Below are 26,873 nucleotides of genomic sequence, written 5' to 3'. Positions count from 1 at the left end.
AGCAGAAGCCATTGTCCTTATTATAAAACCTCCCCCCACAGAGCTACAGAGCTAGCAGTCAGGTGCCATATCTGAGACTCCATCAACCTGGCTAACACTGTTTGCCCCACCCTAGAGATCCCCTGAGACTGTCCCACCCAATTTATAGCTGTCAACAGTGGCTTTTTCATATGAAAGGCTGGTCTTGGCTCAAGCGTCACAACTTCCTAAATCCTCTCAAATAAGCAACAGCTGGCCTCCGTGAGCCCCCACCCTCTTGCAAAGTGGCCCCAAGCACAGCACTAGCAGAAGCCAGCCTAGATTCACAGCTGGCCCCTCTCCTGGGAATCTCCAAGCCCAGCACAAATAGTAGCCATTTCAGATTACTTTATAGTTCAGGCAGGGTGGTCCTGCACAAAACACAGGTAGGGGCTAACCTTGGCCTGAACCACCCGGGAAGCCACAGAGCCTGCACAGCCAGCGGACAGCTACAGACCACGTCGGAGCACCATTACCCTGCCTCTACAGAACTGATCTTCCATGGATGGTAGAGATTGATGGTCAGTGGTCACAGCCAATCCTTGCAGCCGACCAGCCAGGGTAAACCCCTCCCATTGATCTGCCAACAGCAACCAAGGCTCAACTACAAAAGGAGGATATACTCAGCCCATACAAAGGGCGTACCTTAATAAGGGAGGCAGTGCCACTGGACTGTACAAGACACCTTCTGCATTAGACCATGGTACCAAGAGAGTCAAAGCAGCTCTACTTAATACATAGAAGCAAACACAAGGAGGCTGCCAAAGTGAGGAGATAAAGAAACATGGCCCAAATGGAAGAAAAGATCAAACCTCCAGAAAAAGAACTGCATGATGGATAAGCTATCCATCAGAGGCAGAGTTCAAAACACCAGTTGAAAGGATTTTCTAGGAACTTAGGACCTCAGTAGCATAAAAAAGGTGCAGTCAGAAACAAAGCACACACTAATTGAAATAAAGAACAATTTACAGGGAAACAATAGAGTAGATGAAGCCGAGAATCAAATCAATGATTTGGAACATAAGGAAAAAAAACAACCAGGATAACAAGAAGAAAAAAGAATCCAAAAGAACAAAGATATTGTAAGCAGCATCTGGGACAACTTCAGGTGTTCCAACATTTGCATCTTATGGGTGCCAGAAGGAGAAGAGAAAGTGCAAGAAATTGGAAATCTGTCTAAAAAAAATAATGAAAGGAAACTCCTATAATTTGGTAAAGGAAATAGATATGCAAGTTCAGGAAGCACAGAGGGCCCCAAAGAAGATGAAGGAATGCAAAGAGGCCCGCTCCAAGATACATCATAATTAAAGAGCAAAAGGTTAAAGAGAGAATCTTAAAAGCAGCAAGAGAATAGCAGTTAGTTATAATAGCACGGAGTTCTCAAAAGAAACTTTGCAGGCCAGAGGGATTGGCAAGAAGTATTCAAAGTCGTGAAAAGCAGGGACCTACAGCCAAGATTGCTCTATCTAGCAAAGCTATCATTTAGAATTGAAGGGCAGATAAAGAGCTTCCCAGACAAGGAAAAAAACTAAAAACTAAAGAAGTTCATCATCACCAAACCCATTATTACATGAAATGTTAAATGGACTTATTTAAGAAAAATAAGATCAAAACTATGGACAATAAAATGGCAGTACATATATAGCTGTCAGCAATTGAATTTAAAAAACTAAGCAAACAGGAAGAACAGTTAAAATCATGGATATGGAAAGCGTTTTGATGGTTGTCAGATGAGAGAGGGGTGTGGAGGAATGGGTGACGAGGTGAGGGGATTATAGAAGTGCAAATAGGTAGTTATGGAATAGCAGTGAGGATGTAAAGTGCAATGTAGGGAATGGAATAGCCAAAGAGCTTATACACATCATCCATGGACATGAACAATGGTGTTGGGATTGCCTGAGGGAGTGGAGGGCTCCTGGGTGGAGGAGGAGCAAAGGGGGAAAAATTGGGATGACTGTAATAGCATAATCAATAAAATATAATCAAAAAACATCAACACACTTCCAATATATATTAGAGTTCATTCTCTCACCTGCTCAAAGACATTGCTCTAGGAAGTCTCCCCTTCATCAGCTTCTTTCTATTGGATTATTCCCTACAAAACATGCTTTTTTTCATTAGAGTTCCTTTTTTTCTGGTTATTTGTGTCATTTGTTTTATTTTTCAATTGCAGTTTACATTCAGTACTATTCTGTGTCAGTTTCAAGTATACAGTGTTGTGTTCAGCCAGTCATGTAATTTATTTTTTAAAAATATTTATTTTCAGAGAGAGGGAAGGGAGGGAGAAAGAGGGAGAGAAACATCAATCTACTGTCTCTCATACATGCCCCAGCTGACCAAATTTGCAGCCTGGGCATGTGCCCTGACCTGGAATCAAACCCACGTCCCCTTGCTTTGTGGGACGACACCCAACCAACTGAGCCACACCAGTCAGGGCCAATGATACACTTTACTGAGTGGAACGCCCCAGTATTTCAGGTACCCACCTGGCACCATGTGTAGTTACTATGACCTTGTTGACTATATTCCTTCAGGAGAACTGACATTCGGTCTGTTGTTCCTCTCCTGCCATATTTTCTAAACCCACTTAAATTAGGATTTTTCACCATTTCACCAGCATTATTTTTATGGTCGCCAGTGACCTCCACATTCATTTATTCACTTAGTTTGTAAGTGGCCCAGACTAATGTCCAGCTGCCCATTTGACATGTATATTTGGGTGTCTATTTGATGTTTCAAATTAACTCTTCCTGAAGTGAATGCTTGGCTTCCCCTCCCCCACCCATACTCACACCTGCTTTACTTGCAGTCTTGATGATCAAAGTTGATGACAACTCTGTCCTTCCAGGTGTTCAAACAAAAATTTGTAAAGTCCTTACTCCTTGATGTCACACTCAGTAGCTATTCTACTTTATAGTCTTAAAACATAACCAGAATCAGGATAACTGGCTTGTTATGGGGTTGAGTAGGGAAATTCTGAAAATAAGCCTGGAATATCTTATGCCAAAAAATGAAGAACTTCCCCTGGCCAACTTTCTAAAAGAGTCTTCCACTGGTCAAATTGGTAGTGACAGAAAGTGGATAACTTATTAAGTAAAAAGGAATCTTAGTTTCATAGATTACTGAAAATAAAGGAGAAGGGAAAGCTTTTTTTTACAGTGGAATTCAACTAATACAGAAACTAATTTTAAGGTAACAGTATTTTGGAATTACAGTAATTTATGCGGGTAGGAATTAATACATTCTTGGATGAAAGTTTAATTGGTTGTAGGATATTTATTCCATCTTAAAGTATCACCATACAGATTACTTTGTAATTACAAAGGGGAAAATGATATTTTACAGTGGACACACCTGGCTTTTTATGTTAGGTATCGAGAAGGCTTACAGCATTGCTTATGTAGTTATCTTGCCAAAAATTCTGAGGAAGTACTACACAAACTCAAATTGAGGGCTCTTCTGTAAAACAACTAGTTGTACATATATTCTTCAAAAATGAGACAGTAATAAGGAAAATATTGTGAGTCTAGGTAATGGGGATAGGAGATTTTACAATTCTTGCAGATTTTTTATAACTTTGAAATGTTTTCTAATAAAAAGATACATATATATATGTATATATATTCAGACTTCACTCTACTACAGCCACCTTGATCTAAGCCACCATCAACCTCTTGCTTGAATTACTAAATTGCTCCTAATGGGTTTTCCTACTTCAACCTTTGCTCCCCTCTACAGTGTTATCTTAGCACAGATACCAAGTGACCGTTTATATAACTCCTCTGCTCAAGGTCCTCCACTGGCTCCTTACTTCACTCACATCCTTGTAAGGATCTACAGGGTCCTTTTTCCTTTACTCTCTTCCCATCCTCACACCCTGGCCTGTCTCCTACTATACCCTTCCATTGCACTGTCCTCATATCTCTGCTTGAACTCACTAGGCATCCTATCCCTGAAGGCTTTTTTGCCTGAGCTATTTCCTCTGCCTAGAATATACCTTTTCCTCAGATACCTGCATGGCTAATTCCCTTCATAGGGAATTATGTCCAGCTGTCACCATTTCTATGAACTGTACTCTGACTACCTTATTTAAAAATGTAACTACACTTCCCCCTCACCCCTAGTATTCCTAACCTACTCTGTCTTTTGCTTAGCTTTCATTCACTGTCTAACATACTATGTGCTTAGTCTTGTGTCTTGTATTATGCTTATTGTTGTCTCTCTTTAGAATTTGTGATCCACAAGGACATGGATTCTGTACTGTTTACCATTGTTTCTCTCCCAAAGACCAACATAGATTTTCCTTTGTTTCCACTGGTTATCTTCTCTTTAGGCTAGAGTAGATTTTTTTTGCTCATACTTTTGAATAATGGAAATTTATTTCTGTACTATGTATGACTTAAATCAATAACAAGAGTCAGAGCTCTTGACCGTCACTTTTTAGAAGAATGAAAGGGAGAAAATGATTTTCTTTTTAAAAATATTTTTATTAGATTTTGTATATTTATTTATAGAGAGAGGGGAAGGGAGGGAGGGAGAAACATCAATGTGTGGTTGCCTCTCACATGCCCCCTACTGGGAACCTGGCCTGCAACCCAGGTATGTGCCCTGACTGGGAATCAAACCAGCAACCCTTTGGTTGACAGGCCAGCTCTCAACCATGGAGCCACACCAGCCAGGGCTGCTTTTTCTTCTTTTTAAAAATATTTATTTTTAGGCGGGGGGGAGGGAGAGCAGTGTGTGGTTGCCTCTTGCGCGTCCCCGCACTGGGGACCTGGTCCACAACCCAAGCATGTGCCCTGACTGGGAATCAAACCAGTGACCCTTTGGTTCACAGGCCGGCACTCAAGCCACTGAGTCACATCAGCCAGGGTTGCCTCCTTTTATTTTTAGGGAGATACTATTCTCTAAATATTCACAGGGAGAAACTCAGCTGTGTCAAACTGAAGATGGACTAATCTCTTAATTATTGTAGCCTGAGAGCTGACTGAGAAGTTTTAGTAATACTTGGTTTTGATTTCTTCAGAGATGGAGGATATAACAAAAGTTGCACTTGCAGTTGACAGTTTTTAAAAGTAAGACATTGTTGTTACTTTATATAAATTGCATTAAAAATTGTGGAGCATTTAGAAAAATAAAATTCTGGCATTTTAATTATTTAAAAATAATTTTCAAATTATTGTGTTGCATTTTCATTCATGGAGAACTAGGGCAATTTATTTATGTTTTCCCTTGTTTTAGAATACTGTTAGTCTTGTAACTTTCTTGAGGAAAAGAGAGCACATAGAGCATAATTTCAAAGTGATGTAGACTTTAGGATGTTACTGACATGACAGTCCATTATGATTTGATATCTGAACCCTTGTGGGATTTGTGTTAATGTGTATAATGTCCTGTAAATTTTGCGTTTTATTTGGATTTTTAGTTTATTTTTTTTCAGTTAACATTCTGATCAAGATCACACATTAAAATTTAGTCTGCAAAATATGAATCACATGTTTTGTTTTGTTCTTTGTTATAGCAGCCTCACGACAAAGCATGCGCAGAGCATCTCTGGAGGAAGTTCTTGAATTACTAGCAACAGGGTTTCTACGTGGAAGTTCAGGATTTCTTCGAGCCAGTGGTGATATGCTGAAAGGAACAAGTTCAGTCAGTAGGGATGTTCGAGTTGGAGTTACTCAGGTTAGAATCACAAATCAGTATCTAAATGTAATTCTCACGGGCCTGTAATGATAGTTTTAGGGCCTCTAACTCCAGGCAGAAGTGACAGTATACAAGGTCATCACTTACACTCTTTTATTTATAAATAGATATAGTGAGGCCAAAACACTTTTAAAAACTAGATTACAAGTAAGGGAACCTTATTTAATGTAACAAAGCCAATTAGGTAGACCATTAGACACAATGTTTTCATTTCCTAATAATGGGATAATTTTGTTTATTTCCTTTGAAACTTGAGTATTTTTTGTTTGTTTGTTTTTAGGTCTTGTGCTTTCATGGGTCTTGTGGTTTAACATGTTTTCCATTATGTTTATGTGTAGAGTTCAAGTTTAAACTATTAGGTACATATTATTCAGCATAGCTTCAACCCTAACTAAACATTATAGCATGTTATCTATGTAAGTGCTTAAATTCTTGGTCCCAACCAAAATTTAGAAAGCTAAATTCTGGGAAAAGTATCTTAGAGCAAAACAAAACAGGAGTCTCTGCATTCTTTCTTTAAATTATCTTGTTTTCTAAATGCCATTACGGTTCACCTATATTTTTTAAATTTATATATGTCCTCACTGTTTTTTACTGTATATTAGACTTAATGAAAATGTAAGATGTCCTAGAATAATTAATTGTAAACTATGTGTTTTTTAAAAAACAGATTATATCAGAAAAATACTCTTTGTATCTCTGGAATAAAAGAAACCATTAACTTTCTTGAAAGTAACAGAGCAGTGATTATAACTATAAACTTACAGTTCTAAAACTAAAATCCCTTAGCATTATGATGTTAGAACAGAGTTAATTCCTTCAATGTGCTTATGTATTTGATTTGGATTTTTTTGTTCAGAATGTGAAAGAACTTGAATTCTTTGTTCAGAGAAGCCACAAACACATTTTACTTATTAGCTGGCTATGCTGACTATTCGGAACTCTTCCATCTGACCAAAGTAAAACAGGCAGCATTAATGAAGGACTGCAAACTTTGGTTTGGCTTAAGAAACAAAAAATCAGTACTGCATATGTATAGGTCAAATGACTATAAATGAGGAAAGATAAGAGAAATATTAATTCTACATATTTTGTGGAAGAGAAAATACATACAATTGAAATTATTTCATTTTGAAGTTAAAACTCTTTTCTTTTTTTAGGCTTATGTGGTATTTATTTCAACATTAGGAGGAGCATGGCTAGAGAAAAATTTTGCTGCCTTTCTATCTCATATCCTGAGCCTTGTGTCACAGTCGCATCCTAAAGTCACCCAAGCCCAGATTGATGCTGTCTGCGGTCGCCGTTGTGTTTCATTTATCCTTCGAGCTACTATAGGAGGCCTTCTTGGAGAAAAGGCTCAAATTGCTGCTGCCAAGGATATTTGCCAGGCTATCTGGAAGTTAAAGAAAGTTGTGGGTATGGATCTACTTAGGCTGTCTGTTTTAACGTTGCTAAAGGAATTCTTCCTAAGGAAAAACTAAACTGCTATATTACTATATTAGTACAAAAAAACACTTTCATTATAGACATTAGTTTTTTCAGGGTAAAGTAGTCAATGTACAGATGAGACGTAAGTTATTTAACTTGGTAATAACTATAATATATGTGTACAGATCGTAAAGGCTGATGGTGATGGTTCATCAGAATTCATTAGAAGTTGATGCATTGTTTTTGCTTTACGTTAGTTCTCCCTTTCAGTGTCACCTGCTAAGGGACTAGTAAGGGACTTATGGTCAAGTTGCTTGAGCTGATTCGGTAAATTAGTTTAATTCCTCCTTGATGCAAGTCCCCCTTTTAGGATTTCAGTCACTGCCATATAGTTTCATAAAGATCAAGTGCAGGTATTTTTGCTTTTATACTTTTCTGCTCCGAACACCCCCTGTAATCTATTTTAACAAAGCAATGTTGCATAGTTAAATCTTATACTCCTGTCAGATGCTGTGATGAGTGACGGTAATTTGGAAACTCGACTTGGCTCCGCAGACGTAGCAGCCAGCCAGCATATGTTGGTATGCGCTTTACAAGAACTTGGAAATCTCATACACAGTCTCGGCACCACAGCTGCGCCTTTGCTGCAGGATTCAAGTGCAGGTATCTGTTGTTGTGACTCAACTGAATACCTTGTCTTTACTTTAGTATCCTTTTTCCAAGGAAGGAAAGCTCCCTCATATAGTTCATTTCTTACAGATTCCAATATAGATTTATTAGAGATATTTTATGAAAGATAATATAGTCAAGATTATTAAGAATATGGATATATTTGGGGGAGGGTTTGCTTTTGCTATTAAAGGTGGTTCTCTACATTTCTCCTGCAACCCCAACCTCTCTCCCCTTTCTGGGGACAGTCAAGATAATGGAAAAATAGCCGTGGCTAGTGTGGCTCCTGTTCAATTCCCAGTTGGGTTACACGCTTGGGTTGTGGGTTCAGTCCCCAGTCGGGGCACATACAGAAGAGCCAATCTATGTTTCTCTCACACATCAATGTTTCTCTCTTTCTTCCTCCCTTCTTCATTTTCTACAATCAAAAATAAATAAATGAAAATAATTTTTTTAAGAGGTAATGGAAAAATAGAGAAGTAAACCTTAACTCATATCTCTCATCTGGGTGAAAATAGCTTCTATATGGTACAAATAATTTACTTCCTCAAAGTTCTTTGCAAGTAATCTCTGTTTTCTTTCTCTTTTTGAAGATTATTTAATCACTCAGAGATAATTCATACTATACAAAATTCACTGTTTTTAAAGTATACAATTCAGTGGTTCTGGTGTGTTCAGTTATACAACTACCACCACTATCTAATTCCAGGATGTTTTCATAATCCCAAGAAGTCCTACACCCATTAGCAGTCACTCCCTGTTTCCCTTTTCCCTAACCCTTGACAACCACTAATCTGCTTTCTGTCTTTATGGATTTGCCTATTTGGATATTTCATATAAATGGAGTCAAACAGTGTGTGATTTCTTGTGGCTGGCTTTTTTATTTAATCACTTTTAAAAATCATTTTTAATGCCTTTTGTCCTTTGTGATATATATTTCCTGTGGACTGAAGCTTTACATTATATTTTGCTTGTAAGCTATTTATCCCAGGATACATATTAGTTGAGTAGCAGTCAAGATGAAATGGTGCATGATTTGATGAAGGTGTATGTTAAATTATCACAAATGTAGGCATATATATATATATTTTTTTTTTTTTTTAAACTGGTAGTGGTACTTCACTGTTTTCATAGTTGATTAGTAGCATATTGAGGACCTAGCAAATCCTTGAGTTTAACATTTTGTACTCATATAAGAGCAATATGGTCAACAGGAAGTGTATTAATTATGTATATAAATGTACCAAAAGGGATTTCTTTTAAAGTAGGGGAGAGCATGGTGTAACATTTCTTTTCAAGGTACTTTGTTACTGATCATTTTTAATTGCTAGTACCACTAACACTGATCACAGGGTAAAGTAAGCAGAATATTGGCTTATTTAGGAAATACAGTTTTTCTTTTGTGTGCTAGCTTAATTGAAGCCAGTTTTCATGAGATAAATGGGAAGAAATAATTCTTGGGTACAAAAAAATTATTTATAATTATGTTTTTTTTTCTTCTGACCTAGCTTTTACTAAAGATAATATATACTTCATTCATGTAGCTATTTATTCCTTTGGCTATATAATTGCTAAATGAGCTTTATCTGTGTAGCTAAGGCATTGTTTATTCTTTCTGTTCTTCCAGGCATTCTTGACAGTGTCATTTCAGTTATTCTTCATCCTAGCATTTCTGTTCGACTAGCAGCAGCTTGGTGTTTACACTGCATTGCTGTGGCACTACCTTCTTACCTGACGCCTCTCTTAGACCGTTGCCTTGAAAGACTTACTGTACTTAAGTCTTCACCCGAAGCAGTGACTGGCTTTAGTTTTGCTGTGGCAGCTTTGTTGGGAGCAGTGAAACATTGTCCTCTAGGAATTCCTCATGGAAAGGGCAAGGTAACAGTTTCATTCTCCACAGATACTAATGACATTTTTAAGTTTTTTCTAAAACATAGTCTTAGGTATCACCAAGTCACAGCCATGCAGGACCTATTTCTGAGCAATCAGCGGTACTACTTAAGTGATGAATATTATCAACGTAATTACTATGAAAAAAGGAAGGGTTGATTAAATAATGTCTTATCCACACTTAAGGGGAGTGCTTTCTGTTAAAAGTATTTCCATTTAGTAATAGAATTTGTTCCTGAAGGCTTTATTTTGCTATATATTTATTTAGCTCTGCCATAAAGTACATTTATAATCGCATTGTAAAAGACAAATAGAGCTGCAACAAAAATCTTAAACTTCACTTAATAATTTTGTGATATTGTTTTGAAATTAAATATAATTAGATAAAGTAGGTACCTAATGTTCTTAGGAAACAAGATTTTCCTATTTAAAAAAGAGCTACAGCTATAGAATCAAGAAAGTTAAGTAAAAGCCCATAGGTTAAAGTTGAATTGAAAATATTACTATGAACTTATAATTTCCTGTTTTTAAAAACACTTATCTTCTTGGTCCACTAAAAGACCTAAAAGTAGTGACAACCAAGTAGCAGGAACAACCTCCAGGACCCAGATTATGGCTCTAAATACCTTTCCAGCAAAGGAATCAGAGCTTCATGTAGAAATGTCTGGTTCCAGGTCTGGGGGCAGGAAATGCGCAGAATAAGCCTGGAGTATCTGGTCATGCCAGGCAGCAAGGAAGTAATCGCCTTTACAGTTGTGTTCATTATAAAAGAATACAAGAGGTAACTGAAGGGGTTCCCACTGACCAAAGATGGGATAATGTGTGCATCAAAAAATAATGGCAAATGTAGACTGAAGCTCAAAATATATAAACCCTCATGAGTTCATAGTGGTACTTAAAAAAGGTCTCTCTCAAATTGCATTGCTGACCAAAAATACGGTTTTCTGGGTAAATATACTGCTTTTGAGGGTAGCAGTTTCAAGCAGGTAGGTAATACAGAAGCTAGTAAAAAAATAACCCTTTTGATGTGCAAAGAATTTTGAAGAGAACTAAAGAAAAAACTTTAGTAAACTATAAAACAAAATATTTGTTTCTTTTTGAGTAGGTATCTGGGAATTGCAATTTGTCAGAGAATGTTGGTTCATAATGAAAGGCCTCATAACATGGGCCTCACACATGTAAAAGTATTTCTTTTAAAATAAATGACCACTATTCATTGCTTTCTCGTTGTCACTCCTGTGTTTTTATTAATGAGTACTCTAGTATATCTTCCACAGTTAACGCTTTGCAAAAGAACATAACCACTACCTCAAAAATTGTAAATTTACTTTGAGTATTGCCAACACCATTTGAATTAAGGTGATTGACAACTCTGGAAGTGATATCATTCATTTAACTTAATTGTTTTAGTTATATTCTAACCTAATCCATCACATCTTCTAAGCAAAGAATTGCCATTGCATTTATTTATAGTTAAATGTAATATTCTTGTATCTTATTAGTTCAGGCAGACAGGATTGGTTTATTTGGTCCTCACTATTTGAGTGTTATCCATTGACTATAGGCTGCAAATAGTCCAAAGTTAGCAGTAAGTTGGTTGGTTGTTTTAAAATCCACTAACCTTCCTCTTTAGAAAATTTACATGCCAACTCATAATACTTACTGCTTTTCTAGAAATAATTGGTCTCCAAGATGTTTTCTCAGACATATTAATTAGATACCTGTTGGCCTTTGTACTGTACAAGCATGCATTATTCATAAACGTAAAACATCTAGTTCTTCCTCTCAGTTTTTTAAAACTGCCTATTTTATAAACTTCTAAGATATAACATTTTAATGAATTCTCTTCTACTTTGAAACTTCATTGTGAAAACCTTTAACCTCTATAGTATACAGCAACTCAGGTATCAAAATGGTATGTAAAATTTTAAAAAACGAGTTTCCTGTTAGGAGACTTTCTTTAGCAGTTACTATCTAAGATGGTTGCCAAAAAAGAAAAATAAATTCAAATTCTATACAGCTAAACTTAAACAGTTGTACAATGTTGTCATATATCCTCAACAAACAGTCATAGTGTTTCTGTGTACACCTAATATGCCAATTTTTAACCTTGAGTATTTACTTTTTCTTGTATTTTGCTATGACATTGTACCGTGATATAGTTTACATCAGCGATTTTCAACTGGTGTGCCATAGCAATAAAACATGTGACACCTGACTATTTAGTCAGGGGCGCTGATGTCTTTTCCCTGAGTGTGTCAAATTAAAAAATGACAACAGAGCTTCCTGGTGTGAATGAATCAAAATTATACCTATTTTAATGTCAGATCAGTAAAATAGATATTTTTTGGTATGCTGCAGAATTTTAATAATTAGTTTATATGTGCCATGAGATAAATGGCAGTTTTTTAATCAACTAATTTATTGTATATGAGAATTAATTTTCAAGATATTAGTTGCTGTCCTTTGTCCAGTAACCTATAAACTGATATGCTTTTTGTTTTTGCCTTGTTCTTTTATATGTAAATAGATTATTATGACATTAGCAGAGGATTTGCTGTGTTCTGCTACTCAAAACAGCCGCCTTTCAGCTCAGCGCACACAAGCTGGATGGTTATTGATTGCTGCTCTGATGACATTAGGTAACAGTCTCATGGAAGGTTTATGTAGTTAAGAACTTTGTGTTTTCTGAATGTAAAATATTGTAATGGATGATTTGATGAGATTAACTTTCAATATGTACCAGAATTGAAATATCTACACAAACATTTGTTTTCTAGCCACCTTAAGAAGCCATATATTTATATTACATTCTCCAAAACATTTTTAGGTCTATTTATTTGAAATTTTCTTTAAGATCAGCATACTACAAGGCTTAAATAGGATAAGCCAATTTGATCATCTTTCAGTCTTAACTTTGAATGACTCCGGCTTTTCCAGAAATCATTTATATCCATTTTCAGAAAAAAACATTTTCCAAAACATAAGGTAGGCAAGAAAACATACTGTAGCCTATGAATCCATTTCTGTAATTGTTGTGGGAATTGGTAACACCAATAAGGTAATTACATTGAAGGAGATAGGGCTCATTTAAATTATATTTATTAAAAATCACACTGTATTTTATGGTCATGACTATTATAGTTATATCCTTTAACTTTGAAACTCATTTTATTACTTTATTAAAGCTGTATTTTGTTACAAATCTCTACTTTATGGTCATGTGATTTATTACTAACATATAAAAGTGGCTGGCTTTCACCAGTAAATTATTTTGACACCTCCTAAGTAATTTGATCTTAAAAGAGCTTAAATTAAAAAGAGCAATCATAAATGAAGAACCATTTTAAGTAATGTTCTTGAGGTGATTAAAGAGATATTGGACTAGGTCAGGGTTCAGCCTATAGGCCAAATTTGGCTTGTTGCCTGTTTTATACAGCCTGCAAACTAAGAATGATTTTTACATTTTTAATGGTTTCAAAAAATTTAAAAAACTACTTTGTGACATGAGACTTATATGAAAATCAGTTCTCAGTGTCCGTAAAAAAAAGTTCTATTAGAACACAACCACAATCATTAGTTTATACATTACCTGTGTCCTCTAGGCACTATAGTAGCAGAATAGAGTAATTGCAATACAGACTATATGGCTTTAAAAGCCAGAAATGTTTACTGTCTAGCCCTTTACAGAAACTGTTTTTTGGCCTCTGGCATAAATCATAATTTCACAGTGTGATATAATCTGCTAAGGTTTTTTATTTGCCTTTGGCTGGATATTTCATGCCTGTCATATCAATATTCTTGGTTAATTAAAGGAGAAAATAAACTACTTAATAAATGCAGTATTTCAATGAACAAAACCTTTTAAAACAAGATTATTCCATTGAAAGAAGACTGTAAGAGATCCCTTATTTAAAAAAGAGTAGTACATATTTTACTGCATATTCATAATCAACATACAAAAAAAGCATTAAAACTTTAATTTTTTACTTAATTACTATGTTTTCTTGGACTGTAGTTCATTCTTATGCATTATTATTTCCCTTTATTATAATTTTTAGAATGTGTTGCTGGTATCCTAGCAACTTTCAAAGGGGGATCACCCAGGGTTTTGCTATTAAGTATCATGAACTCAGGTTTTTATATAGTTATGTGTTACAATCCATTGCAGTCATTATTCCTTTTGATCCTCACATTTTCTACCCTTTAGTCAGTGGGAGCCCCTTCAAGTTCGTTCATGCGTTCTTTTAACATGAAGCTACTATTTTTTGATAATGTGTTTATTTTTGGCATGGCAAGATGTCCCAGCTTTTACATTGTACCCCAGGCTTGCAATCAGCCTCCTTTCTCCAGTGAGTCCTGATTCTTTTTTGTGGGAAATCGTATTCAGTGGCAGCCTGAGTGTTTTATTAATTTTGTCTTGTAGTTTTAACACCTCTTTTCCATTTTCAGCAATTCCTTCATCATTAAAATTTCCATCATTTTTACTATATTCACTATTCTGAACAAATGTTAACTCAAATAGATCACAATCAAGTCCATTCCTCAAATGTGAACTACAACATTTTGAAACTTTGCTGTCACATTTTACCAGTTTATCTGATGCCACATAAACCAACTTTGATTTACCTATATCTATATCTATCTACAAATATATACTATATTTGTATATATATCTACAAATACCTATATGCCTTACAGATTTGTGGGTGGCTCATAAAGTGCTTATGATTTTTGCAGGATATAATATTTTCTTTTTTTTTTAATCTGCACCTGAGGATATGTTTATCAATTTGTCTTTTTAGAGAGAGAGAGAAAGAGAAAGAAACATTGATGTGAGAGAGAAACATCAATCAGTTTCCTTCCGTACACTCCCTGAGGGGGGATTGACCACGCAACTTACGCATGTGCCTGACTGGGGATGGAACCTGCAACCTCTTGGTGCACAAACGATGCTCCAACCAACTGAGCCACCCAGCAAGGGCTAGATATGTTATATTTGATGTGAATAAACTTTCACTTATGTTTTAACTTTTTAATTACCATAAACTCATTTTTATCACCTTCATGTATGTCTCTGAAATAACATCTCGATACCTCTCTAGAATAGAGATGCTATATTGTTCACTATTGAGTTTATGAGGTATCTTAGTATAATGGCAAATTATTATGGAACTTCTGTCAACTATGGGCATTCCGAGTGACTCCAGCTTTTTTCTTTTTTATCTGACTAAAATTTCAAAACTTTCTCTATTCCCACAGCCCATGGTATATGAGTATGCTGGTATGCACACATGCACTCACACACACAAGCCTTTTACAGTCACTTAATTACCTTACTCTGAATTCCTTTTCTACTCCTTTTTTATTCTCGGATTTTATTTTATTTTTTTAGTACTACTTCATCAAAGAAAATAGTGAGCAAAGAGTGTTAAATTAGTCTTGTTTTGCTTAGGATTTAGCAATGGCCTCTTCCTGAAAAGCAGCTCAAGAAAAATGGAGAAATTAATTATATTTTAATCTAGTAAATTGTATGCATTAAAAAAGAAAATTGGTTCACAAATACCCATTCATTTTACCATTAGGCTCACCTCTTCATGTGCAAATAAGACAGTTTTTCAATGACTTTTCAACTTTGGACTGCATAGTGTCAGTCATTATATAAATGCTTATCGTGAGTCAATCACTATTCTATATAATAAACTCATATAAGTCTCAGAAACTGTCCAATGAGGTAAATATTATTGTTATCCCCATTTATAGATGAGGAAAATGAGGTGCAAAAATGATGAGTAACTTAACCAAGTTTACACAAGCAAGTAGGTGCACCCAGGATGTTAACCTGGGTGCTCTCGTTCCAGAGCTGTGTGTAGCTCTTGGCTGTGCTGCCGTGCTGCAAAGGAAACACATGCAGTCAGCAGGACTTGGAGTGAGAAATAACAAGTATTTAGAGGAGAATTTTAAGATAACCCCAGAATTTTGAAGAAAATTACTTCGGAAGAAAATTTGTAGGTGTTGGTTTTTATACTTTCATTTTTTTTTTCCTCTGTTAACTGATAATGCTGGCAAATGACATGCTATCATGGTATGTTGCCTTTCATTACTCGCTTTATGTATTCATGATTTCTTAGTTTGTAAGTGATGTTGCTCTGAAATCCTTTTATAAAAATTACATTAAGATTTATCACATCTGATGTTTGGCCTGGAACAAGTTGCTATCAAAAGTTAACATTACTCTCAGGATACAGAATTACTTGTTACCAAAACAGTAGTATATGGCATTTACATGGTACATTACAGTTCAGACTACTTTAAAGGGCACTATCATTTGGATCAGACAAACTCTTCCAGACAAACAGCGCAGGTTGTCATTTTATGGATAAAAGACACTGAGTCTCAGAGATCACAGCACTAGTAAAAGAGCTGACACCAGAGCCCAGCCTTAGCTGGTAGTTCCTTGTTTTTTCTCTCCATACTCCAATGCCTTCAGACATAATTCATTCAGTAGTACATTCCTAAAAACCAGCATGTAAGAAAAGGGACAAACTATTACAGTAGGGGGTTAAAATACGTTTATTAATAGGCTTTTAATAGCACCTACTTTGGGTTCTTTTATAAGTGATAAGTTGAATAAATTACAGGTCCTGCAGTTGTCAGTCATCACCTTGCTCGAGTTCTGCAGTTGTGGAAGTGTGTCTTTCCAGTGTCTTCTAAAGATCTAGAAACAGAAAAGAGCCGAGGAGATTCATTTACATGGCAGGTAACCTTAGAAGGACGAGCTGGTGCACTCTGTGGTAGGTTGAGTTTAGTCTTTTTGCTCCCTTTCCTTTGGCTTTTCCCACTCTTTAACTTTACACATACTTGTATGTTTAAGGGGGAAATCTTTTTATGGTGATTTTTTTTGGTAATTGAATATAATTGATTATATTCAGTTAGATGGTAGCAGAAGTGTGTGTAATAAACCAAATTTAAGATTTCTGATCCTTAGTGTAACATGTTTTATCAGATGCACTCCAGTTGAGAAATGCCACGATTGCTTTGTCTGAAGTAGGCACTCATTCTTCATTTCAGAAATACTAGGATTGGATTTAATTAGCATTGATTAAACATGTTTCCATTTAGTGTTTTTTATATATATATTTATGAAAGTTGTATCCTTTAGAATATATGGGCCTTTAAAAATAGTATCCACTGTGAAAACTTGAACTAAGGAAATCCTTGAAAGGGCATGAAAGTATTGATTTTGGTTTTGTTTGTTTATTCATGGTATTTTTTTACTCTTAGGAATGGAAAACAACTTTGAAATTAATCTTAAAACTTAGTCTAACTTTAAAGTACTCTTTTTATTCTCTATATGAAGTTAACTTCTAAAAAGTTACGTGTTTCAGGTAACATCTACAAAACCTAACATGCTCACTCAAAAGGAGCATAGATCTGTACAACTAGTCTAGAACTGGCAAATTTTAGGGTCTAATAAATTAATTTATACTCCTTTTGAACTCGAGAGCTGAGTAAATCCTCAGGAAAGAAACATTTTGTTAACTTGGTTGGTGGTCTCTTTTAGTAATTCTAGGAAGCTTTTTTCAGTTTGATTAGAAATAGAGGACACTAGCTTCCTTTTTATACTAGAGTTTCAAGAACATTTTTGTTTTTAACCGATTTTGTTATTCCTCTAATAAAAATGCAAATGTTGTGGCATAATTGAATGCTTTTTTTCATAGTTCATTACACTCTGCCAAGTGAAAGTCTGTTCTATTTTGCAGCTGTCAAGAGCTTTGTTTCCCACTGTGGTGATCTCCTTACTGAGGAAGTAATTCAGCGTCTTCTTCCACCACTTCCTTGTGCTGTGGATTTGCTAGCTCAGTAAGGACCTGCTATTTAGATTTGATTTAAAAAATTTTAATAGCAATCAATTACCCTCTGATTATGTAATATTTTTTAAGTACAATAATAAGGCCAATTTCTATGGTTGATGAATGATATTCCTTTGCACAGGAAGGCGAATATTTAGTTATATGATTTATTTTTTTAGGCTAGGGTTTTGGAAGAAAAACATATTAAAAAGGGAGGAAAATTACTTGGTGGATAATGTATCTTCTATACAGTCAGATTTAACCAAGATATTAAATATCAAGCCTGTTAGCCTTTTCAGGTATGCCTTTTACTGATTTGTTACTACTGTCCTGTGTTCATAAATACCAGGTGGTTGTTAACAGTTTTGGTTTTTTGTTGCTTATAGTTTTCATATGTTTGACTTATACATATATGATAAGAAAACAGAGAAAACCCAGTATATGTCATGAGCACTTGTAATTTCCAAAGTGATAAAGTATATAGTTTAGAGAAAGTCTCTCAAGAAGTATTTAATGATATAACATTTTATGTATACAGAAAAATATATATAATATGCAGCTTATAAAGCAGAATAAAATGAGCTATAAGGGCCAGATAGTAAAATTTTAGGCTTGTGGGCCATGTAGTCTCTGTTGCACCTACTCAGCTCTGTTGTGAAGCTCCAAAGCAGTTATGGAGCCCAGACCCATGTGGCATAGTTGGTTGGGTGTTGCCCCACAAAGCAACAGGTCACCTATTCATTCCCCAGTGAGGGCACATGCCTGGGTTGCAGGTTTGGTCCCCAGTCAGAGCACGTACAAGAGGCAACCAGTCGATGTTTCTCCCTTGTGTTGATGCTTCTCTCCTTTTTCGCCCTCCCTTCCCCTCTCTCTAATAATAAATAAAATAGTTTAAAGATATATTTAAAAAGCAGTTATAGGTAATCTGTTAAGGAACAGATGTGGCTGTGTTTTAGTAAAACCTTGCAAAAATGGGCAGCGGGTCAGATTTAACTACCCCTGGCCTAGAACATTAACAGTACTATTGAAGTTATTTGTGTGCTCCATTGTAGTACCATTCTTCCTGCTTTCCTTTAGAAGTAATCACTACACTGAATTTTATAGTTGCCATTCCGTCGCAATTGTAAAAAGTGTATCTTGTATATATGTTTCCCTACACAGCACAGTGTTTAGTCTTGCTTGGTTTTGATCCAGCACATGATATCATAACTGTTTTTGAGACTTAACTTTTTTTACTCAATATTGTTTCTAAATTTCATCTATGTGTAAGTTTAATTCATTTTGATTTCTGTACAGTGTTTTATTGTGTGAATATACAGCTTTGTATATATTTCATGTCAATGAAATAGCCAAATTATTTTTCAAAATTCTTGTAAATTTCTACAAATAGTATATATGAGTACCCTTTGATTCAGTTCTTCACCAACACTTATTCAAACATCAGTTTGCACCCGTCCAATAGGTATAAACTGATATCTTATTATGATTTTTATATATGTTATTCCTAATGGTTTGTCTTTTTATATACTTACGGACCCTCAGTATTCCTTCTTCTGTGAAATCCCTATTCATGCATGCATTTACCTATATTTAGATAAAGTAGTTTTTTGATTATCAGACATTCGTAATTTAAATGTCAAATTTATCAATCCTTTACTTTTTGCCTTTTCATAGCTATAAAAAGATACATTTCTCTAAAATGTTTAAAATTTTGTTTTTAATTCATCTGGACTTGATTTTTGTGTTTGGAGCAGTATGTGTTAATATGGATAACGAATTGTCTTATATTTTAGTAAAAAAAATCCATACTTCCAGTTATTGCTCTTTACTTCAGTCATGTATTTTATTACATATACATGACCTGTCTGATTTTTTGCTCTCTGTTGTGTTCCATTTGTGTGTTTGCCGATTTTTGAGTCAGCACCACATTTGAGTCCATATTTGAGTCATTTGTCTTTATAATAAATTTTAATGTCAATTAGAGTAAGCTTTTTGGCCTTACTCCTCTTTAGGCATAATTTGGTCCTTCTTGCACTTTTGATTGTCTACTTTTGAAATTTTAAAGAATATTTGTTACAGGCTTTTTAGTTATACCTTTTTTTATCGGTTTAAAAAATAGTAAGCCTTCCTAGTTTGTAATGTTTTGTTTTGCTTTGTTTATTATAAATGTGCTTTGATTTTTATTAAATGGTTTAATCTCATAATTTTAACAAAATTAAAAATTTTAATTGACCAATTATTTACATAGTTGCATTCTTTGGGGTAAATTGAGCTTGAAATAGTTAATTTAATTATAACTGGATTTATAATCCATCTGGATTTAGATTGCTTATCCTTGAGTTTCTACATATTATATATATTCATCAATGAGACCCACATATCTGTAAACAGTATGGACCTGGCACCTGTTTTTTTAACTATGTATTCCATTTCATTAAGTGTGTTGACTTTTTGAGGTCTGGTTCGGATGTTGGTTTTGTCTTGTCTGTTAGGTTTCCCCAGGAATTTTCCCAATGTATCTTCATCTTCAATTTTTTAGCATCATGTTGTTCTTAGTATTCTCTTACCTTCTTAGTCACTGCTATAACTACAAGATCTGTCCAGAAAAAGTCCAGCCATCATTAAGAACAAGAATGAGAATGGTTTGCATGACATCATCCTATGTACAAGTTTTCTTGTATCTTCTTCAGTAAATGTCTGTTTTTCATATTACATGGCTGGATACCTTCTGGACAGACCTCATAAAATGTTCCTTTCTTCATTCCTGATAAGTTTTTATTATGTTTTCTGTTTTTCCTGATCCATCTCATAAGAGCTGTATCTTTTTTATTAAGCTATAATACATAGAGCAACTTTGCTTGCATTGAATTTGTTTTATACTTCCTTAATTATTGTTTGTCATTACTTCTTTCTGCTTTCATAAATTCTTGTCCTTTCTCTAACCCTTTAATTTGAATGCTTAGCTTACTGAGTTTCTCTTAATTCTTCTAATATAAACTAAGGCCATGAATTTTCCTCTATGATCCCAGTCTGAACCCTAAGAGTATTAATATGTACTATTTCCTTTCTTTTTTTCAGTTTGAATTACTTTAAAATTTTAACATTTTTTTAATTGTTTAGAAGTATGTTTTTAAATTTCTAAATGTAAGGGGATACTTTCTAGCTTATAGTTCTGTTACTGATTTTTAACTTAATTGGATTGTAGTTAGTGAAGATGGTTTGTATGTTACCCATTTTGAATTGGTTGAGATTTGCTCTGTGGCGTGTATATTTTTTAAATTCCATTGTTTTATCCATCTTCACTAATTTTTTAATCTGTTCAACCTATCAATTATTGAAATTGACATGGTAAACTCCTTCACTGTGATTCTGGGTTTATCAGTTTTTCTCTATTGTTCCATGAATTTTTACCCTTTCATATTTTGAGACTAATTAGGTATATAGGAGTAAGTCTCTCATTATTATTTTATATATCCTATGTCTTTTTCCGTGTCACTCTTTTTTGGTATGTCTCATAAACTGCATGTAGTTGTAGTTTTTAAAAATTGAATCTTTCAAGTTCCCTTCTGGAGGTCTTTTCATTGTGTCTTTCATGACTCAGTCTTTTCTAATACTTTTTGTCCTTTTCTCTCTTGCATTCTGGTAATTTCTTTAGCTATCTCTTTCACTTTGCTAATTCTCTCTCCTGCTGGGTTTAATCTGATAGGCCTTTGCCTCTGCCAGGCCTTGGGATGAATTTAACCCCCTGCAAGACACTCCACCTCATCACCTCTACCTTGTCATGGGTACAAGCTTACACCATAGAATCATGTGTTAATGTCAGCATTTGTGTCCCGACTCATTTCAGCTCATGTTTCATTTCATGCTTTTTATATTTGGTTGGTTGGGGGAAGAGAGGTTGGCCTTGGAAAAGTCAATTTCTGCAATCCTAACGATGTAGATAATTTTTTTTTTTTACCCAGGATCTGAGTATTTATACCAGGAAAGCCCTTTAGAGACTAATCTTCTCTCCTAATAGAAGCAGAAACCACTAGGAATGCTTTTCTAAATTCTCATTTGGTTCTATTCATCTTACTTTCTTTAAAAACACACACACACACCCTTCTGAAGTAAATTTTATTGTATTTAAAACAATGAGTGTTGCAGGATTTTTTAACATCTTGCTAATGTGATTGAAACAGTTTTCATATGTCAGCAATTATTTTTTCATCTGATTTTAGAGAAATACAAAAATGCTGTCAATTTATTCTTAACTCCCATCATAAGAAAATTCTACCCTGGTTTATAAATGTTTCTGTACTAAGCTGAATAATATAAAATGAAACCAACTTTTTAAAATAAAATGACAAGGCAAAATATAACTCTCTTACCTCTTCTGGAAACTAGAAATAGCAAGCAGTAGTTTTGCAGAACATACAAATGAATAAACATTGCCAGAGTTTGTTAGAGTACCTGGAAACCCCATGCCATGACAGTTTAGTCAGTTTATTCCAGTGTCAAAATGAAAGTGATTCTCCTGAATTTCTGAATTACTAAAAGAGATGAAAGCCATTCTCCAGTTAATAACATGGCACTTTGCGAAGAGTAATGATCCTTTAACAAATATTTGTTAGAAGAGTGAACTTTAGTAAAATGTCTTAATACTAGTAATGGGAATAAACAGAAGATTAGGAAAGAGTCCATGAGTGTAAAAGAAGAGGCCATGGCTGAGTAGCCCAGTTGTTTAGAGTGTCCTCCTGATACGTTAAAGTTGTAGGTTCCATCCCCAGTCAGGGCACACATAGGATTCAACCAGTGAATTCATAAGTAAGTGGAAAAACAAATCATTGTTTATCTCTTTCCATTACTCTCTCTCTAAAATCTATAAATTAAAATAAAATTTTTTAAAGAAAAGTAAAAGAAGAATGTGAAGGAAGGTGATAAGAGCTTTTGTAAATACAACTGTAGGAGAACCATTGGCTTAGCTTAAGCTTTTTTAGAAGAGAATTTGCTTTGATTTTGCATATTTTCATGATTCCTATTTGGTGATAGAATTCTAGATTAAGTTCCTAATTAACACTTGGATTTTTTTCTAGGTATGGTATTTGTGTCTCCTGGTGTTTCTTTGATTTCTTTTCTACCATAATAGTGTTTACAAATGCCAAGTTAGAAATTTTGGAACTTAGTTAATAGTTTTATTTTCTAGACAAAATACTTAATGTTCTTAGAACTCTGACCTGAATATATAGTTTTGTTTTATGAATTATGATAGAAAAAATAGAATGATTTCCATGTGTGACACTGATAATCACACTTTATGAAAAAAAAAAGCAGCACTGATGTTCATTAATATTAATAATATGTTTAGCTATTTTATGTTTACATATCAACCTGTTCAATAGTTGTCCATTGTTATATAACATACTTAAAGTATACTTTCTCTTTTATTTTAAGGCTTTCTTCAATACTAAAAACATATGGAAGTCCTTTGAAAACACTATCAGTGGTTTATAGACAGAGGCTTTATGAATTACTGATTTTATTACCTCCTGCAACTTATAAAGGTATGTACTTTAGACCAAAGTGTTATATTGTCTGTAGCTAGTACAGTGCCTGAAAGTAATACCTGAATGAAGTAATTATATGGCAGTTGTTTAGTGCCCTGTTTCTAAGAAGTGTGGGAAGTTCAGCTTAACCCATATGTTCACCATTCAATAGTGAATAAAACACATTTTTTTAGACACCCTACTTCCTCATGTCTTACTTTCTTCTCTCTTCTGGGGAAAAAAAAATGCTGTAATTATCTTTTGTGGGAGAGAATGAGTAACAAAGATTGGTCTCAATTCTATCCAGGATTTTGTACAGCATATATAATGCAAATATGTTAGAAATTTGCCCATTATTAGGTTACCTGTGACGTGATTGTCATATGCATTCTGCTCCACTATTCCATTCTTAACTCTACCCAGATAGAAGTTTAATATTGAACTACAATGGTATAATTGATTTTATAAAGTTTATAATGTCAGTTTTGCTGTTGTTATGCTCAAAGGTATAAAATAAATTTGCCCCTATTTTAGCATTAGTCCTACAACTTTTCTCATAAATGTAAAATAGTTTTATGAAAAACTGTATACCACTACCAAATAACTCAAGATACTTGTTTTAAGAGGTAAAAGCTAGAAATGGTCTCCAATGGGAACTTTTATATTTTTTAGTCTTAATAATTTCCAGCAGACAGCACATTCAATTGATTACTTCAGATCGACTTTTTTGTTAAAATACATTTATTGGCTTATCTCCTTATACTGCAAATAAATGCAATATAATATATACCACAGTAGTTCAAAATATTAATTTACATCTGTATTGGCCTTTATCATTTATGTGAGTGGTATTGTTTTTACTTCCTCTATTCCTGCATCACAAATATACCTTGCAGCCCTGGCTGAGTGCCACAGTTGGTTTGAGTGTCGTTCCATACACCAAAATGTTGCGGATTCAATTCCTGATCAGGACACATACCTAGGTTGCAGGTTCAATCACCTATTGGAGCACATACAGGCAACTGATCAATGTCTCTCTTTTTCTCTCTTTCTCCTTTACTCCCTGTAAAATCAGTAAACATATCCACAGGTGAAGATTTTTTTTTAAATGAATTTAAAAACTTCAATTATTTAAATTTACTTTTTATTTATCCTCACCTGAGGGCATTTTTTTCATTACTTTCACAGAGAGATGAAAGGGAGGGACAGAGAGAGAAACATCAATCGCTTGCCTTCTTACATAAGTGGATACTTTGCCGTTTCTCAGAAAATACATCCCAAAAACCATCTCTGTATGCCAGGCACTGTGTTAGCAATTATGTACATTACATTGATTCTTTGACAATACTGGTTTTAACAATGTGGGTCTGCTTATGCAGGAATATTTTTCCATAATCACTGTAATTACATTTTCTCTTCTGGTTGTCTTTTTTTCTTACAATTTTCCTAATAATATTTTACTTTCTGTAGATTACTTTATTGTCAGGATACAGTATATGATATATATAACATACAAACTATGTGTTAACTGACTGTTTATATTATTGTTAAGGCTTCTGATCAACAGCAGGCTAATAGTTAAGTTTTTAGGAGAGTCAAAAGTTATAAGTGGATTTTCAGCTGCATGGGGGCTGGCACCCATAACCCTCATATTATTCAAAGCTCAACTGTATTATTTATCTTGGGATAATATAATAAGCTAATTACATTTTCCTCATTTGACAGATGAAGGCACAGAGGTTACAAAAACCAACTTAAGAACACATAGCCAGGCTGCTGGGTGCAGCTGTACCAGACAGTTCCCCAGGAAACAGACTGGTGCTTCCCCTCACAGGAGAGCCATAGAAATATGCTCTCAGTTTCCAGCAGACACAAAATCTGGACTCTGGAGACCCCACCCATTAACCTACTAGGTGCCCCGTTCTGTCACGTACAGGGTAAAAATCCCAGACAGACTCAAACTGGTGGTTTGGAGGCAAGGGGACATACCCACCATTTCCCTGAAGTCTAAAAGACACCTGTCGTGGGAGATCCAGGATTCCCATGTCCCCAGTTCCTCCAGAAGCCCTCTCAGAAACAGTCAGGTCTGTGACTAGTCTAAAACTGACAGCAGGCCAGCAGGCAGAGACAGGCAGAAGCAGATCCTGCAGTGACTTGGGTGTGTGTGCTGACACACCCCTGCATCTAGCGTTGATAAAACCCAGTTTTCCAGAGTAGTTGGGCCCATCTGGGGCTCAGCCAAGCCCAGAGGAATTAGCCACAAACTGGATCACTTGTAGCTTCAAACAGGCTGCCAAGAGCTAGATGTCGTCAGCACCCAACATTGGCTTACACCAGCCTCAGACAACATCAATGCCATACCTAAAGGGAAAACCCAGCAGACAAGCACTAAACTGCTGAGATAAATTCCACTTTGTTCTTTTTCATTATTTTTTTCTTTTAAATGGCCTTTTTATTATTTATTTTTATTGCTTTATTTGTTTTCTTACCTTTTTCTTTAACTCTTACCTTTGATTACCCCATTGCTCCTTCTTTTTGTTATTCCTTCTTTCTGTCCCTTTTTCCTGTTTTCTTCTTTCAATTCATTGTTGGTATTAGCTCTCTTCCCTTTGCTCCTCCCATAATCACTTATTTGTTCTTTGGTCCTCTCTTATTCTTTTTCCTCCCTCTCCTTCCCTAATACGCCATTTCTCTTTCCACTTTTATTATTTTCTGATCATTTGTCATTGATATTGCTGTTGTTGTTGCAGGAGGATTTGCTTGTTTTGGTTTCATTCTCGGTGGGTTCTTTTCCTTCTTTTCCTTTGTTCTGCTAGCACCTGTACAACAGCACACAAGATGTGGTGGTTGAGACTCTCAGGCAAGCAGCCAGAGAGGAGATACCACCAACAAACAAGCCAACAATATTCAGCGCCCAAATACAATAGAGGAGCCCACATAACCTACACAAAGAGCATTTCTAAAGTATCCAGATCAGGATATCAAAGAGTCTGCACCACTGGATCCCACAGGACTCCTACCACATAAGCCCATCCACAAGACAGGAAGTCAAAGCAGATCTATCTACTATATAGAAACAAACAAAAAGAGACAGCTAAAATTGAGAGACAAAGAAACAATCTCAAAATAAAAGGAGGAATCCCCAGAAAAGGAGCTACATCAAATAGAGGCAAATTATCAGACATAGAGTTCAAAGTAATGGTTATAGGGGTACTCAAGGAACTTAATTAGAACTACCACAGCATGAAAAATGACATAGAAACTATGAATAAGAACCAGGTGGAAATGAAGAATACAGTATCTGAAATGAAGAATATACTAAAAGCAATAAAAAGCAAGCTAGATGAAGCAAAGAATCGAATTGGCAGTTTGGAAGACAACATGGAAAAGAAACAGCCAAAGCAACAAAATGGAAAAAAGACTTAAAAAGAACAAAGATAATCTAAGAGAGCTTTGGGATGACATGAAATGTAATAATATTCCCATCATAGAGATAACAGATGAAAAGGAAAAGGAAAAAGGTATAGAAAGCCTGTTTGACAAAATAATGTCAGAAAGCTTGCCTAATTAGTTAAGGGAAAATCATGTTGGTTCAGGAAGCACAGAGTCCCAATCAAGATGAACCCAAAGAAGCCCATGCCTAGACATATCACAATTAAAATGGCAAAATGTAGAGACAGAATTTTAAAGGCAGCAAGAGAGGAAACAGTTACCTACAAGGGAGCTCCAATAAGTCTGTCAGCTGATTTCTCAACACACACTACAGGCCAGAAGGGACTGGCATGAA

At 35.1% G+C, this 26,873-nt stretch overlaps 1 protein-coding gene across 3 annotated transcripts in view; it reads left to right on the top strand.

Annotated features, from left to right (window-relative positions):
• The window catches only part of HEATR5A (HEAT repeat containing 5A), a 111,806-nt gene that overhangs the window by 25,179 nt on the left and 59,754 nt on the right, over nucleotides 1–26,873 (top strand). For all 3 annotated transcript variants that reach the window (XM_054577916.1, XM_054577915.1, XM_054577914.1), the window contains exons 7-14: nucleotides 5,540–5,700; nucleotides 6,882–7,137; nucleotides 7,657–7,812; nucleotides 9,446–9,696; nucleotides 12,239–12,350; nucleotides 16,350–16,502; nucleotides 17,472–17,571; nucleotides 22,995–23,104. In XM_054577916.1, the coding sequence (XP_054433891.1) occupies nucleotides 5,540–5,700; nucleotides 6,882–7,137; nucleotides 7,657–7,812; nucleotides 9,446–9,696; nucleotides 12,239–12,350; nucleotides 16,350–16,502; nucleotides 17,472–17,571; nucleotides 22,995–23,104 (1,299 nt within the window). The remainder of the gene's footprint in view (nucleotides 1–5,539; nucleotides 5,701–6,881; nucleotides 7,138–7,656; nucleotides 7,813–9,445; nucleotides 9,697–12,238; nucleotides 12,351–16,349; nucleotides 16,503–17,471; nucleotides 17,572–22,994; nucleotides 23,105–26,873) is intronic.

Source organism: Pteronotus mesoamericanus, unplaced genomic scaffold (assembly GCF_021234165.1).
Source record: "Pteronotus mesoamericanus isolate MK-2021 breed Mesoamerican mustached bat unplaced genomic scaffold, CSHL_Meso_final contig_46, whole genome shotgun sequence".
In the NCBI taxonomy this organism is placed as follows: domain Eukaryota; kingdom Metazoa; phylum Chordata; class Mammalia; order Chiroptera; family Mormoopidae; genus Pteronotus; species Pteronotus mesoamericanus.
Note: the sequence above shows the minus strand (reverse complement) of the source record. Positions and strands in the feature narration are given on the sequence as shown.